Below are 14,997 nucleotides of genomic sequence, written 5' to 3'. Positions count from 1 at the left end.
CCATGTAACTTTAGGTTGAGGAGAACCAAAGGTGTCACACTCCAGCAAAGCTTTGTTGCCCTCTGTAAATGTGTATGTGCTCCCATCCTCAGTAAGGATCTGTGGTGGCAGCTCTGAAACAACACACACAAAAAAGAAATGAGTCACATACTGAGACGCACACACAACTGTTAAACCAGTTGCACGCACAAACAGACACTCACCAATCACATAAACGTTGGTGTTGGTGAGGATGGTTCCGTGCTTGTTGGAGCCCTGACACTGGTATATGGCGGTGTCTTCGAAGTTGACTTCATTTAGGGTAAGAGAGGTTGGTTCCACAATACGTCTGGAGTCCTCATCGATATCTGTTAAAAGGTACACACTGTCAGTGCATGTGCAGCGCTCAAGATTGCCTGTTGAGGTGTGTGTGTGTGTGCAGGTTGGGTGTGTGTGCTGACCTGTGAGGGGGATCCCATTGATGGTCCAGGTGATGGCAGGAGAGGGGATGCCGTCTGCCTGACAGTCCAGTCTGACAGTCTCACCTGGGCCATATAACTGACTGACAGGCTCCTTCACCCAGTGGGGAGCAGCTACAAGGAACAGAATATATTAATTACTGTACTGTACATACAATACAAACAAAGCATCACATTCTGAGTATCAATCATTTACATGAAGCACTGTGGGTAAAAAAAAAGGGGAAGAAATGACTATCTACGTAACTGGTGACTGTTAATGATCAATTAGTTTATTAATATAGAACCTTTCAATCAAATCAAATGCAATTTAAAGTTCTGGCAAAACATAGGATGTTAAAAATGTATAAAAAATGAGTTAAAAACCTTCTAATGCAACTAATGCAACAATATAAGAAAGTTAAGATAATAATCCACACTATAATTATAGAATAAGATAAATAAACGATACCAAAAGAAATATAAATAGTAAAACCATAAGTATAAAACACTACTTTATAGCTTGACTAAAAAGGTGGTTTTTTTTCATTTATATTTGAAAATATCAACAGTTTTAACTCCTCTCACTTCCTGTTACAGCAACAAGGAGCCCAATGGCTGAAAGCAGCTTCCCCAAATGTTTTCTGCTTTGTGGAACAACTAAAAGATCAGAGGGGTCCTCCCGGCTCATAAACCACAAAACCTCTAAACTCAATGATTCAAATAAACAGTGTTGTGATTAACTGTGAATCAGGGTAATGGCAGTTTCCATTAGAATGTAAAATCATGGACTCATCCCTATTCACACAACAACATTTTCTACAACAGCCAGCTCTGAAATAACAATATTAAACAGTATTTGTGTATGACGTACCTTCCACAATCACAGTGTAAGTGTGCGTGATCTTTCCCTGGGAGTTGGTCGCTTTACACTGGTACTCGCCCGCGTCGCTCTCTGAGATGTTGCTGAAGCGCAGGCGGCGGTCGAACATCTCCTGCGTGGTTCGAGACTCGGACATCTCCCCGTCCTTCCTCAGCCATATCACGTCAGGAGTCGGACTGGAGAGGAATAATAAATGTAATGATCAACTTTATTTACATAGCACAGTTACAAAAAATGCTAAACATAAATGAAAAAGGGAAAATAAGCAACAACAAGAAAGACAAGCAGATCATAAAAAAAGAGGGGGATAAAATTGTTACCCGAGAAAATAAAACACAACAGGTGGCAACCATTCATAAAGTTTTCCAATAAATTGTCAATGGTTTGAAATCGTGACAATGAAGCAAGATTATTGTTGGTGGTGGGACGATTTCCAGGATTAGAAGATAATTGGGACCAAATGAAAAATTCTCTGTGCTCTCATTTTTAGGTTAGTGTTTGATGGGACTTAAAGAACAGAATTGCTGATCCTGTGTCTTTTTAGTTCTTTCTGCAAGTGTGTCTTCTAGATTTTGGTTCCAATTAACTGCATTGTAGTTTGATCTAGTATGATCAGTTACCCAGGGCAGGATGTTTCTAATTTTCAGTGGAGCAAGAAGAGGTTTAGCAAGAATGGGAAGAATGAGGAGGGAAATATACAAAAGAGGGTAAAAGGGAGTAAAATGAAGAAAGAGTCATGTAGGGAGAAGAGGAGAAATAAATCAAATGAGAAGGCAGCACCAAGCAGAGTTGGCACGAGACAGCACAAGATAGATAACAGAATGAAGAGAGGGTGGGGAGGGCGGAGGGGAGTGAGCAGGATAAGAGGCAGGTAAGATTGATAAGAAGAAGCAACTCAAGTTTTTTGATTGATGGAAGCAGAGCTCACACACATGCACACGCACAGAGACACTCACAGGCCTTGGACGATGCACTCAAGCTCCACGGTCTGGCCCCTGAGGGCGTGGTAAGTGCTGTGGCTTCCAGTAGGTCTCATCATCTGAGGCCTCTTGTTCCGCACTACCGAGTTGGCTGGAGAAAGAGAGGTGGAAACACAAAGACGGAGAGAAGGAGTCATACATATGTATAGGTAATTTACAGATTGCCGTCCTGCTGATGTGGCAACCACTTTAGGGGCTTCACACATATACATACACACACACACACACACACACACACACACACACACACACACACACACAGACACACACACACACACACACACACACACACACACAGATGCAGGGCGCGGAGTCATGCTGAGAACTTTTCGACCGAATTCACCTTACAACGCATCACCAGACACATTCACTACACACACACAGAGGTCTCATGTTAACATGTGCTCATCTTTCTGACCCCGGGTTGGGCCACAGATGCTGGCAGCCACATCTCAGTGTGAGCTGCATCTCATTACCACTGAGCTGAGGTGGCGATGGGCCCCCTGTTGGCTCTGAGACCATCTACTGGATACAGTCACTGCTTTGGTCGGCACAACATGCCACCACATGGAGGTGACTTTGGTTCAACAATTCTTAACCCACATCGATGCAGACCATTATACTGCGTGTTCTGATTTGATATACCAACCTATACACAGTATTTTAGTACAGCTGCTGTACACACTGGCAGTGCGGCTCTAGGGATGGCAATGTTTTTCTCTCAGGTGGTTGGTGGATCAACAACTTTGGTTTGGACTGAAAAATGTAAATACTTGCCATGGAATTCAGTGCAGATATGCCTGATTCCTGAGCAGTTAATACTGACGGTGGTGATCCTCTGACTGTTCCTGTGTCGCCACCATGAATGAGGAGGATATTTGCAGTTTGGAGAGAGACTTTTTAGCTCCGTTTTTGATTGCCATGAACTCTCATCTCCCGCTTTAGTCATCCTGCACCATCATCAGGTCAAAGTTTTAATGGTAAATAATGGTAAATGGACTTTTATAGAGCCAGTCTCCAGTCATATTGACAAGGAAAATCCATTCACGCACCATTCATTCACTGTGAGAACAGCAGGTGCAATTTGTGGTTTAGTGCCTTGCCCAAGAACACCTCAGGATGTGGACTGGAGGAGCTGGGATCGAACCATTGACCTGTTAGTGGACAACCCTCTCTACCACCTGAGTCACAGCTGCCACTTTAATCTGCTGGACGGTAACCATGGAAAGCATCATCCATGCTGTCACTGTGAGCATGTTGGTATATGATATTTCATGAGTACAGCCTCACAGAGCTTCTTGAAGACTCTCCGTCTTCTTTAATAAACTACTTGAAGAGGAAAGAAATGTCCTCTAAAAACTGTTGACAGTGTGTTCTGTTAAAAGTTTATGGAAATTTTGCTGCTGCTGAATATTTAAAATGTAATTTGTCATTGCTACGGGCACCGCAGATGAAACTGCACCTTTAATTCACCTTTAATTATACGGGGGAGGCAGCAAAAATCTCAGAGGCTAACCAAAATATCTGCATAACAGAAGTGTGTGTGTGTGTGTGTGTGTGTGTGTGTGTGTGTGTGTGTGTGTGTGTGTGTGTGTGTGTGTGTGTTTGTGAAAGGGGGGTTTAAAAGAATCTTTCATAAGAATAAACAAAAAATGGAAATCTCTTCTATTATATTTTACATATAATTCAATGTTCTCCCATGAGTCTGAAATCTAACTTCCAGTTTGGCCTACAATTTTGTTCCTATTACCTTTCCTATAGGTCTTCTTAATTCTTAATCTAAAGGTTATTTTCAGGATCACAGTTCAGTTCAGTCAAGTGAGTTGGAGCTGGGTCGATCCAGAGCAAAACTCACAGGCGGTGACAATCAGTGTGATGGCCTCCTTTGGCAGAAGGGTGCGAGTCGCCAGGTACTGGACGTTGCAGGTGTAGTCGCTCCTGCTGTCCTCTGCCGTCAAATGGGCAAAGTACAGGCTGCCGTCTTTCCCCACCACCACTCGCTGACTAAGCTGGATATGATGGAGGCCTGAAGACAGAGGGAGGGAGAAAGGTGACAGGTTGAAAAAAATCCCCCCCAAAAAAGAAAGAAGCAAAGGAGAGACTCTGAGGAGTAAAAATAGTGAGAAAAAAGGATGGAGGGCAACATTCAGATACAAGTCATGATATCAAAATGTATCAAAAGATATTTCGAGAAAGAGAAAATTGAACATAATGTTTCAGAAATAAATAATCAACTAGCTCTGTATAATGTGATAAATGTGGACATCAAAAGAATGGACATATAGTCTGAGACTCAGGAGACAGGAAGGATGTAATGAAAGCAGAGATGGAAAGGTACTCACTCCAGTCCATCCAGTGAATGATCGGCTCCATAGAGCTCTGTGGGGGGTTACACTTCAGAACAATACTGCTTCCCTGCTCAGACTTCTCGGTAACCTTTTTCTCTTTCTGCAGGGTCGGAGGCACTAAAGGGAGACAGGCATGGAAAAAAAATGACACACCCAGAGGTCATGTGACTCCTGTACACACATTTAATGTGTTATGCAGAGACGTCATGAGGCAAATTCACATCTAAAAGCACAATAACACGGTTGAGGAAATTTATTTATTGATTTCCATGTAAGGAACCTTAAGGATTTTAAGAAAAAGCGTCTTCAGGGGAGGCGCCAGGTCGTCTTTTGTCCTGCAGAGGCACAGTGACGTGATTTGTGAGTCATGTGTCTCCTCCCACCCCCCCTCCCCACCTCTGCCCATTGTTGATAACCCCACAGGAGCCACTGTGCAGTGCTTCACATGACATCAACCGACGAGCGTTTCTGGGGAAACCGTTGTCAGGGAAACTGTAAAGGATGGAGGTTGCCCAGGAGAGATCCAGTCACACAGGTGGATGGATAGGTGCTCTTCACTTTTGCTCAGGGGACTGTGTGTGTGTGAGTGTACCTGGGTGTACGCTGATTATCATGTTATTGCATGTAATTAGGTTCAGGGTGGCAGAACGATGAGGTCTCAGCGTGAGCCTCCATCTGCTAACAAATGAGCTCTCTATAAAGCAGGGCGAGGTAAAGGTTTATACACTAGCTCCGCAAATCGTTGTATTATAAAGCTGACAACACACAGCTCACCTTTAATCTGGATCCTTTACAGTAGCACTAACACTGTGACCAGCATCTATAAAAGACATGTAACTCCTCTGAGGTGATGCCGTTTGTGTTACAACATATCAGAGGACGTTTGATATTGTATAAAAAGGGTGTGATTGCTCAGGTAAGGCGAACTGAGCCTGAACGATTACATACCGGCAAATATTCACCGAGCATGACTGAATTTACATATTTAAATTATCAAACGTCAAAATGTCATGACTCTTTGTCAGTTACTGGTCAGGGCTTTCTTTAGGATTAATCAGCGATCAGCATGCTGTTACCGTCAGTGATGAGTACGGCCTCATTAGACACGGCAGTCCCCAGCTCGTTGGACGCGTAGCAGATGTATTTGCCTTGGTACTGCTTCACGGAGTCCATTGTGTTACTGAGTGTGTAGAATGCGAATGAGCCAGTGTTCTCGGAAACCTTCAGCTCTGGGTCGCCGCCAGGGACAAACTCCTGTCCATCCTTTGTCCATTGGAAACTTGAAAAGAAGAAAAAAACAGTAACGCTGATGATAGAGTGTTCAGTCAAACAGGAAAGTAAACAAAATTATAATTCCCATGACGTTAAAAGCGGCTTTTAACACACACACAAGATGTCCTTACACGTCACGGTGAATTAAGGGAAACAAAAGAATGGCTGCAAAATTTGCACAAGATGTCCCTGTGGGACTCATAAGCTTGTGATGTGTAATTGAGACATTCATCTTCTCCTCTGCAAACAGAGCAGTTTTCCACTTCAGAGCAGCTAAGATATTGAGAAAAGATTGCTCGAGGGCTTGATGACATTTATTCCATGTTGAAATTAAAACTCAGACTGGGAGGAGCTGTGCTCTTGTGTAATACTAATATGTAGATGTCAACCGAACAAGGAGAGGGAAGGTCACTGTTCTCAGTTGGATAACAAGATAACTGAGAGCTCCGGCTCTTCTATGACTAATACAGCATCTTCAAACTTAGGCAAAATGTGTGGATGTGTTGGTGCTGACTAACATGGGCGTAGGGTTTCCGGAGGCTTCGCAGCTCATGACGAGGTCCTCAACGCTGAAGACGGTGACAGACTCCGGCTGCGTGGTGATCGCTGGAGGCCTCTTCACTGCAAGGACCGAAACAAGTCGTGTTTTCACAATATCATCATGCATGATACACACTAACACACCTATATATGGTTTACAGTGACATGCACACGCTCACTCGACACACACAATCTGGGTCCACATGATCTGCTTTCATGCTGCACGGTACTGCAAAAGCTCCACACATGCATCACCCCATTGTATCACACACATCCCTACACGACTGCTGGTGAAGGCTTAACATACAGCACAGAATAACTCATTTTCATAGTTTAGCAGCTGCTGGTGAATATATTCAGTCAATATCACTTAAAAAAAAAGACTCCCCAGAGGAGAGGATGAAATGTAGGCTGAGGGAAAGAGTGAGAGTAAGGGAGCAGATATATGGCACAGGGCTCCTCGTGAGGCCAAGAGATAGGCGAAAGGAGGGAAATAGCCTGTGTGAAAATGAAGTAGGGATTTGAAGGGTGGGGGGGTGGGGGGGTGGAAGTAAAGACCACCAGAGGATGTTTCTCTTTCTCTGTCATCACTGCCTGTAATAACCATAAAGCAATGCCCCAATAACAGTCATAAAAACCAGCACACTGGGTTGTGTGTGTGAATACTGTATTGAATCAGGATGTTTGATTCGTACACATGCTTTATGGCCCGTGTCAAGTTTTTATGTCCTGTTTTTCAACGCTTATAGACAGAAATTGAAGTCTTTTTCTCCACATAGCCTCGCAAACTACACACATAGGCAGAGGAATGGAGGTCACAGCTAAGATACTAGTTGGTACAGTTATTAATTTGACTTTAAGGGAAAGAGACAGAGCCCAAGATAGAGATGAATTTACATTATGTAGGTAAATGGGTAAAGGAGGGGGGGCAGTGGTGGAGATGAAGAAAAAAGCAAAGGAGATGGTGAGGCAAGCGGACAGGGGAGAGGGATGGCAGTGTGAGAGAGAGAGAGAGAGAGAGAGAGAGAGAGAGAGAGAGAGAGAGAGAGAGAGAGAGAGAGAGAGAGAGCATATACTGCAAAACGGAGCGAAGGGAGAAGGAGGTGCAGGGGAAAAAACAAACAGGATTCAGGAAAAGACAGATAGAGAGAGAGTGAGGGAATTTAATGAAGGAATTCCCACTGATGGTGGAAATAAGCCCATTTCCTCAGCTGATCAAATTGAAGTTTGTGCTGCGGGCACTGCTGCATTATTGGCAGAGGAGGAGAGAAGTCGGTGCTTAGCGCTTTAACTCCTCTTTATTTTCCCGTGGCTTTCATCTCACAGCCCTGCTGCCTCTCTACAGACAGACAGCAGCTCCTCACACTTCCTCTTCCCCGCACCCCTGCAGGGATCTCACCTATTGGGAACCAATGAGGCCAAACACACACCCACATACAGAAAGAGATAGACACAGGCACACATTCACAATAAAAAAACACACATTCTCACATGCAATCACACATGCACCATAAAATACAAGGTGCGTAAACAGGGACAAACACACACAGAACTGTATAACACAGCAAATGCAGTGCAGAATGAGTTTTACTGTGTGCTGGATGGGAAATAACCTCTCTGGCATAATGAAAGTTGTTCACAATAAGCTTTGCCAGCTCCTGCATTAACACTGATAGACATCAATAAAGTGAAAAGCACTTACGATCACTTATGTGGTCTGTTAGTCCACAGTGGTGGCCAGAGAAAAGGCAATGAGGGGGAAAGAGTTTAGTTACAGTAAACAACAGGGAGAAAGAGATATTAAAATCTATAGCTACGTGAGGGGTGGATGGATGGATGGATGGATGGATGGATGGATGGATGGATGGATGGATGGATGAATGGGTAAACAGACAGACAGACAGACAGACAGACAGACAGACAGACAGATAGATAGATAGACGGATGGGTAAACAGATGGATGGATTGATGGGTAAGCAGACAGACAGACAGATAGACGGATGGGTAAACAGATGGATGGTTTGATAGATAGATAGATAGATAGATAGATAGATAGATAGATAGATAGATAGATAGATAGATAGATAGATAGATAGATAGATAGATAGATAGATAGATAGATAGATAGATAGATGGGTGGATGGATGGATGAATAGACAGATAGATGCATTGATGGATGGATGGATAGACAGATAGATGACAGATACGGACGATAAGCAGAATAATGTTTCCTGTAATTGAGTGTAGCTTTTTAACCCAGTCGTCTTTGACACAGATTCCAACCCATCTCCATTATTGATCCGGATCCAGACCTCACCGACTCTCATTGACATGGCAGGAGCTTGATAATTGAAAGGCAGGGGACACCTTGACCTTTTCCTCTTTGACCTGCTCCTCCTTCCACCTCCTCATCACCCTGCCCTCATCCTCCATGGCCCTCTCACCTCGTCTGTCACCTCGCCTCCCAGGGAATTACATTGGAAGATTTACTGCATTTCATCAACATTTACGGGATAAACAGTAAAATAAGTAATCACGTGTCTCTGCCGGTGTGTGAGCTCGTGAGTGTCCATACATGGGAGATTTCTTGTTTGTATACACATCCTTTTAAAATCCTGTGTGGGTGGTGAAGGCCTGTGATTCATTGTAATGCGGTCTTAGATAAAGAGAGAACAACAAAAGCAACAGCGGAGACGATATTCTCTCTCTCCCTCTATTCGAGCTCTGTGGGCAGGCCGGCAGCAGCAGAGGAGATGAAGATCAATTTCCCTGCAGGGCCACAAGCTCAGCTGTATTCCTAATGCCCACATATTGCATTGAGGCAGAGAAAGAAATGAGAGCAGGCGGGGGGGGAAAAAGCTAGCTGGATTTTTTTGTTGTATAACTCAATTGTTGATTAAATTACTCAACAATCAAATTCTGGTGTGCACCAAGGAAACCAGATCAATAGTGGGAGTAATCAATGCAGTATGAGGGGATCAATTACAGAGTAATTAGACACACCACAGGCACACGAGTGCTAAACAAAGAAGCCTCAAACAGGGTAGTGTTCTGAGCATGGAAGCACATTTCAACCCTGAAAACGGAGGTTAGTGAAAGAGAAACATGCTCATTCTGCTCATTTGCACTGATTAATCCTGATTAGGATCATTATTAGCCTGCTTTGATGAATCAACAATGTAATTAACACAACAAATACATCTTTGAACCTTCATGGAAGCGTTCAGCCACCATTGTTGTGCAATATGGATGGGTACTCACAGTTGGAGGGTATGTGTATGGCTGCTTGGCTGTGGGCAGCGAGGGATAGGAGGAGGAGGAGGGGGAGGAGGCGGGAGGAGCACTGCCCCCTACTGCCAACCGGCTGTCGCTGCGTGTGAGGCATTGCTCACTGTCCCATCAAAGTACCACCTGCTCGCACACGCGTACAGTAAAAGGGCAACCTCGCACAGACGCACACTGGTGCTGAGCAAGTGTGAGGCTATGTTTCTCTTCCAGGAGGCTGCAGGATTGCCTCGTCCGTCTTTGGTCACTCTTGTCTTCTTTTTTTCCTCCTGTCTCCTTCTTTAACTATAGATCCACGCCCTCCTGCTGGTCTCCTCTCTGAAAGATAAAAAGAGAAGAGGGGGAGGCGAGGGGAGGACATGAGGAACAGAGAAAGGGAGGGGCAGAGAGGGGCCATGTGTCAGAATGGGAGAAAAATTACCCTGCACCATGTGGTCAGCCCTATAGACAGATCGAAACATGGAGTTAACACACCAATCAGGAATCAACAATACACATCCTAACAAAAAAAAACACCCGCAACGCCTATAGCTAAACCTGTTACTGCAAAGAAAAAAAGAATTCTCCTTTTGGTTAATTAAATGAGCGGTGGCCCATATGGACAGGCCACAGCAAGAAGCTGAACAGGCCCAGATGGGCCGGGGACAGACAAATGCAGACCGGTGATGTGTCAAATCAGATAACACACAGGACAGACATATAAATAGTTGATAATTAGGTTGACTGGTCAAGGCTGCATTTCCTCCAACTGAACGGTACGTCGTGTACTTTGGTGACAGTGCTTTGATGAGTGTGCGATAAAGATGCTATCAGTCATAGTGAGTGAGGCGAACCACCCCTGCTTAGAGTCTATCCATTCTCCATCTGTACTCTTGGAGACGGTCCCCGCCACAACATGCAGGCTGTCCTCCCCCGCGGCACCACGTGGCGCAACCCACTGACTGTTTACACTACTCAGTATCACACACAAAGAACTGTTACAGCACACCATGATTAAGTCGTACATGTGAGACAAAAGAAAGTGGCGATAATAGAGAGAGAGAGAGCATCCTTATTTGGCAGCTCTGCGGTATGTGAGTGAAAGATTTTGGCTCTGCACACTGAACCGAGCGATGGGTGACCTTGAAGAGTGGAAAGGCAAGGAGACGAGGTAAAGAGGAGAAGAGTGGAGGGTGAGAAGAGGACTGAGAGTGGTGATTATGGTTCATTTTCTTCTATCTAGTGGGTAATGGCTGGCCAGTTAATTACTGTGGATGTTTCATATGTCAATCAATGAAGAATGGATTGAACAATATCTTCGAAAGAAAAGCAGGAGTGTGGGATTTGTCTTAATCAAAAGGCCCAAATTAGATACAATTAAAGACTAAACAAGAGCTAAGCTCTTACTAAGGCAGTTTAAACTAACAGCATTAGGATTAAATGAGCCATTACACTCACTTGCTTGCCTTGTCGGAAGAATTGAACAACAAGTACACTGAGAGGGGTGGTAGGGAGGGGTGAAGTGGGTGTAGGACGTCTGGGGAAAATGAAAAATGGAAAGTGGGTTTGAAGAGGAGAAAAGAGGAGAGGTGGAGGTGAGCGAGGCAGAGTGAAGCTGGGAGGGTGGGAGGTGATGGGAGGAGTGGAGAGATGTGGAAAGAGGGGAGGAGGAGAGGGGATGACAAAGGGTGACAGCTGTGACGCTAATCCTATCCATCCCCTTGCACGCATACATTCACACACGTGCAAAGCTCTTCCAATCAATGTGAATTATTAGTTCACTTTCGTCTTGCTCCTCGACTTCTGCATCTTCTTTTCCAGTCCCCGTAATAGACCAGAGCTGCTTTATATTGTTCTCCCGAGACAGGGCCAATTACAGTGATCCCATCTCAAAACCAGACTCTCCACAATGCCATTAGAGGCAGACAAACAGAGCAGGGCCAGTCAGGTTATTAGAGCTAGTGTTAATGCGATCTAAGGTGGGTGCTTGTCTTTCAGTGCCCTTTCCAAAGAGATGGTGAAGGAGAGCTGATTGGAACGAAGCAGGATGCTGATTAACGACGTGGCGAGCCGCGGCTTGTCATGCTGCCAGTTGCAATTTACCAAGGGACTTTGCTGCATGTGCAGAAGTCGGCGCATGCACATTCAGAGAGAGAGAGAGAGAAGCTTGTGATGCACGGAGGGACAGACAGTGAGGAAGGCGGACAGACACACAGCCCGAGACGTCTGACAGAAGAAATCAGACAGATAAAGGGCCATGGTCCAGTGGGCTCCAGTCTGGAGGAGGACTGTGCCAAAGAATATTCCAGTCATGTTGAGTCGGAGCAGTAAAGGGGAACACTATAATGGGTGAGCAGGGGTGTGAGGGAGTGAGTGAGTAAGTGAGTGAGGGAGAGGCTGAGACAAACAGACAGGGAGAGAGTGGCATGGACGGCTGCCATGTAACTGGGCCAACCCAGCCACCCAGACATGCTGATCGCACAGACTGATGTGGCCTGAGACACACTAACACACTTCCTCACAGTGTGCGTGGCATGGAGCCTTGTGGCCGCTCCATTATCACAGGGGTGAGAGGCACTGACATTGAAGCAGATGCCTGATTTCACTTCTTCGGGGCGTCCGCTGTGCAGCTGTCAGCGATCCAATCCCAGCCCAGTTACCTGCCTCATTGGACAGGGTCAGGGGTCACGTCAGGGGTGGCTGTTTGCAGCTGGGCCGGTATGACCCGCCACAGTGTTCCTTGAGTGCTTTTAAAAACTGTTATCACCACTGGGGTGTCAATGGGCACCATCAAAAGTCATTCAATCACTGGGAGATTGCAGAGCGTGAGGGGCTGTGTTGAGATTTGAGGGCGTGGTCCTTTTTCTTTTTCATCTTTACACAAGAAAGCCCATGTATCAAAGGGGCCAAATCATAATCTTAAAATCATTCATGGATTCATGCTTTGGGGCGTTTTGCTCACAAAAACACAAATAAACCAGACACGGTTTAATGCTGTTAGTGTTTCTATCATTAGAAGAGTCAAATAGCTGCACTACCATTATGATGTTTACCCCCCATGCCATCCATTAGATAGGAAATTGCACCCTTCCGTCCTCTGCAAAATGTATAATTAGCATTAAGTAGACATGTTGGGCGTTGCCAAGGACTCTGAATGCTGAATAGGCTCTCGCAACTGTGTGCGTGTGTGTGTGTGTGTGTGTGTGTGTGTGTGTGTGTGTGTGTGTGTGTGTGTGTGTGTGTGTGTGTGTGTGTGTGTGAGATCAAGATCAAACCCCAAGAGTCAAATCATGTTCTGGGCTTCACACATCGAACTAACCAACTACACACAACACACGTCTACTGTTTGCTTCATATCGTCGTGCAGCTGTGCGAGGAGCTGCTCTATATTGATGAATGTAGCTTGTTTTCTCTCAGCACAGTCTCGACTTTGATCAGACGTGGTGCACTATTGGATTCTACTGTGTGAGTGTGTGAGTGTGTGTGTGTTTGTGTTTGTGTGTGCGTGTGTGTGTTTGTGTGAGCATGTTCAAACATGTGTGCAGGTCTTACGCCCTTGTCATGCCTTGCTTTTAAATATTAACTACCTCCAGCTGTGAAGATGTGTAGGGGGCGAGGATGCGGGATGGAAGGAGGGGGGAGAAAAATAAACGAATACATGCCCCCCCCCCCCCCCCCCCCCCCCCTTTACCTCCTCCTCTTCCCCCCAGGGTTCGTCTGTCTGGAGAAACATCGGGCTCCGAAGAGACAGACGAAGGGACAGGGATAAGATAGTGATTTGGACATAAACAAAGAGAGCACTCACTCAGACAAATGGACTGATGGAGCTTTAGTAATAGAGGAGGAGGGCAGTGAGCGATTATAAGGGTCACTGGATTGTAAAAATGAGGAGGGGGGGGGGGGGTCCTGAAGAACAAGGTGGTGCTGGTGGGGGGTCCTGAAGAACAAGGTGGTGCTGGTGGGGGGTAGATGATCAGGCCCCCTACTGAGTGAATTATTCATAGAAATACCCTTCCTGTCGGCACAATTTGCCCTAAATTCACCCAGATTCATAATTCATTTGCCCCCCCCTCACCATACATTTGGCTTGGTCTCAGACCGACGCTGTCCATCTATATACCTGATGTCTTTGGTGTGGCAGTCTGATTCTCTCCCTCACGCCCTCCCCTCGTCCTCTCTCTGGCAGGGTCATACTTAATGCATGAGCCTGTTGCAGTGAGACAAGACTCAGACCCACTTTGTCACTACGGCAGAAAAATACCACAAATCATGTGAAATAGCACAAGCTACCTGTTTCCTCTCTGCTCCACGATTCATTTCGTAACACGGCGTGCCTTTCATCATCCACTGCAGTGAAGATTGCATTTCTTACGAGTGTTTAAAAGCTCAGTCTTATAATAGGAACCGTCCAAGAACAATGAGCGCCCATTTTCTAGTCACCTTTTTATCAGTCTTCTCCATCTCCTCTCTCAAGCCCCCTCGGTAGCTGACACTAAAAGCTTTCTGCAGCGATCACTTTTCACAATACGTTTCATTGTCTCTTTCCCTCTCCTGGCCTTCTCCTCTTTTCCATATTCAACGTCTTTTCCCCAATTTAATAAACTGCTGTGGTAGCACTCTAGCTTGGTCAATAGGCATTGCGGCCAATTAATTCAATAATCAGAACTTTAATGGAAAAGGGGCTTTACAGCGCAGCGAAAAACCAATATCTCTCTAATGCCGGTACTCTTTCTTTAAAAGGCCAAAAGGAACATGTGTTTCAAGACTGATGATCCATGGTCAACGCCAAGTGGAAATTTACCAGTGGAAAAAAAGCTGCAGAGCCACAGCGTATCTGGAATCAGGGTACCCGGACAGCACATTCATCAATACCAGTATTAGCATAAGCTCGGCCGTTAGATACTTTGGCTACTCCCACTGGTGTCAGATGCGGAGAAAGAATGCACGCCATATTTCCCTCAGTCTCCAACGCCCTCACCTCTTTGGAGGACTCCGCCTCACCCAACCCCCTCATATTTTTACAAGGGTTAGAGGTTGTTATTGAAGTGACACAAAACTGGAGGAAATAAAGGTTGTCAGAAGAGCCATGAGGGCAACCGCCTACTCTCTCTCTCTCTCTCTCTCTCTCTCTCTCTCTCTCTCTCTCTCTCTCTCTCTCTCTCGACATCCTGGTTGCCATGACAACAGGGTCTCCACGCAGCATCCCCCCCTTGTAGATACAAATTCAGTTATTCACACACATGGACACTAACAGGTTTGCAGTATCACTTACA

The 14,997-nt window shown here is 45.4% G+C and overlaps 1 protein-coding gene across 7 annotated transcripts in view; it reads right to left on the bottom strand.

Annotated features, from left to right (window-relative positions):
* l1cama (L1 cell adhesion molecule, paralog a) overlaps positions 1 to 14,997 on the bottom strand; it is a 43,760-nt gene that overhangs the window by 11,080 nt on the left and 17,683 nt on the right. For all 7 annotated transcript variants that reach the window (XM_034590297.1, XM_034590300.1, XM_034590302.1 and 4 more), the window contains exons 2-12: positions 9,722 to 10,063; positions 8,163 to 8,177; positions 6,439 to 6,541; positions 5,725 to 5,927; positions 4,643 to 4,765; positions 4,156 to 4,326; positions 2,277 to 2,391; positions 1,312 to 1,496; positions 441 to 572; positions 204 to 347; positions 2 to 113 (exon numbers count right to left, since the gene is read on the bottom strand). In XM_034590297.1, the coding sequence (XP_034446188.1) occupies positions 2 to 113; positions 204 to 347; positions 441 to 572; positions 1,312 to 1,496; positions 2,277 to 2,391; positions 4,156 to 4,326; positions 4,643 to 4,765; positions 5,725 to 5,927; positions 6,439 to 6,541; positions 8,163 to 8,177; positions 9,722 to 9,845 (1,427 nt within the window). In that variant the 5' untranslated portion in view covers positions 9,846 to 10,063. The remainder of the gene's footprint in view (position 1; positions 114 to 203; positions 348 to 440; positions 573 to 1,311; positions 1,497 to 2,276; positions 2,392 to 4,155; positions 4,327 to 4,642; positions 4,766 to 5,724; positions 5,928 to 6,438; positions 6,542 to 8,162; positions 8,178 to 9,721; positions 10,064 to 14,997) is intronic.

The sequence above is a fragment of the Hippoglossus hippoglossus genome, chromosome 7 (genome assembly GCF_009819705.1).
Source record: "Hippoglossus hippoglossus isolate fHipHip1 chromosome 7, fHipHip1.pri, whole genome shotgun sequence".
Taxonomy (NCBI): domain Eukaryota; kingdom Metazoa; phylum Chordata; class Actinopteri; order Pleuronectiformes; family Pleuronectidae; genus Hippoglossus; species Hippoglossus hippoglossus.
Note: the sequence above shows the minus strand (reverse complement) of the source record. Positions and strands in the feature narration are given on the sequence as shown.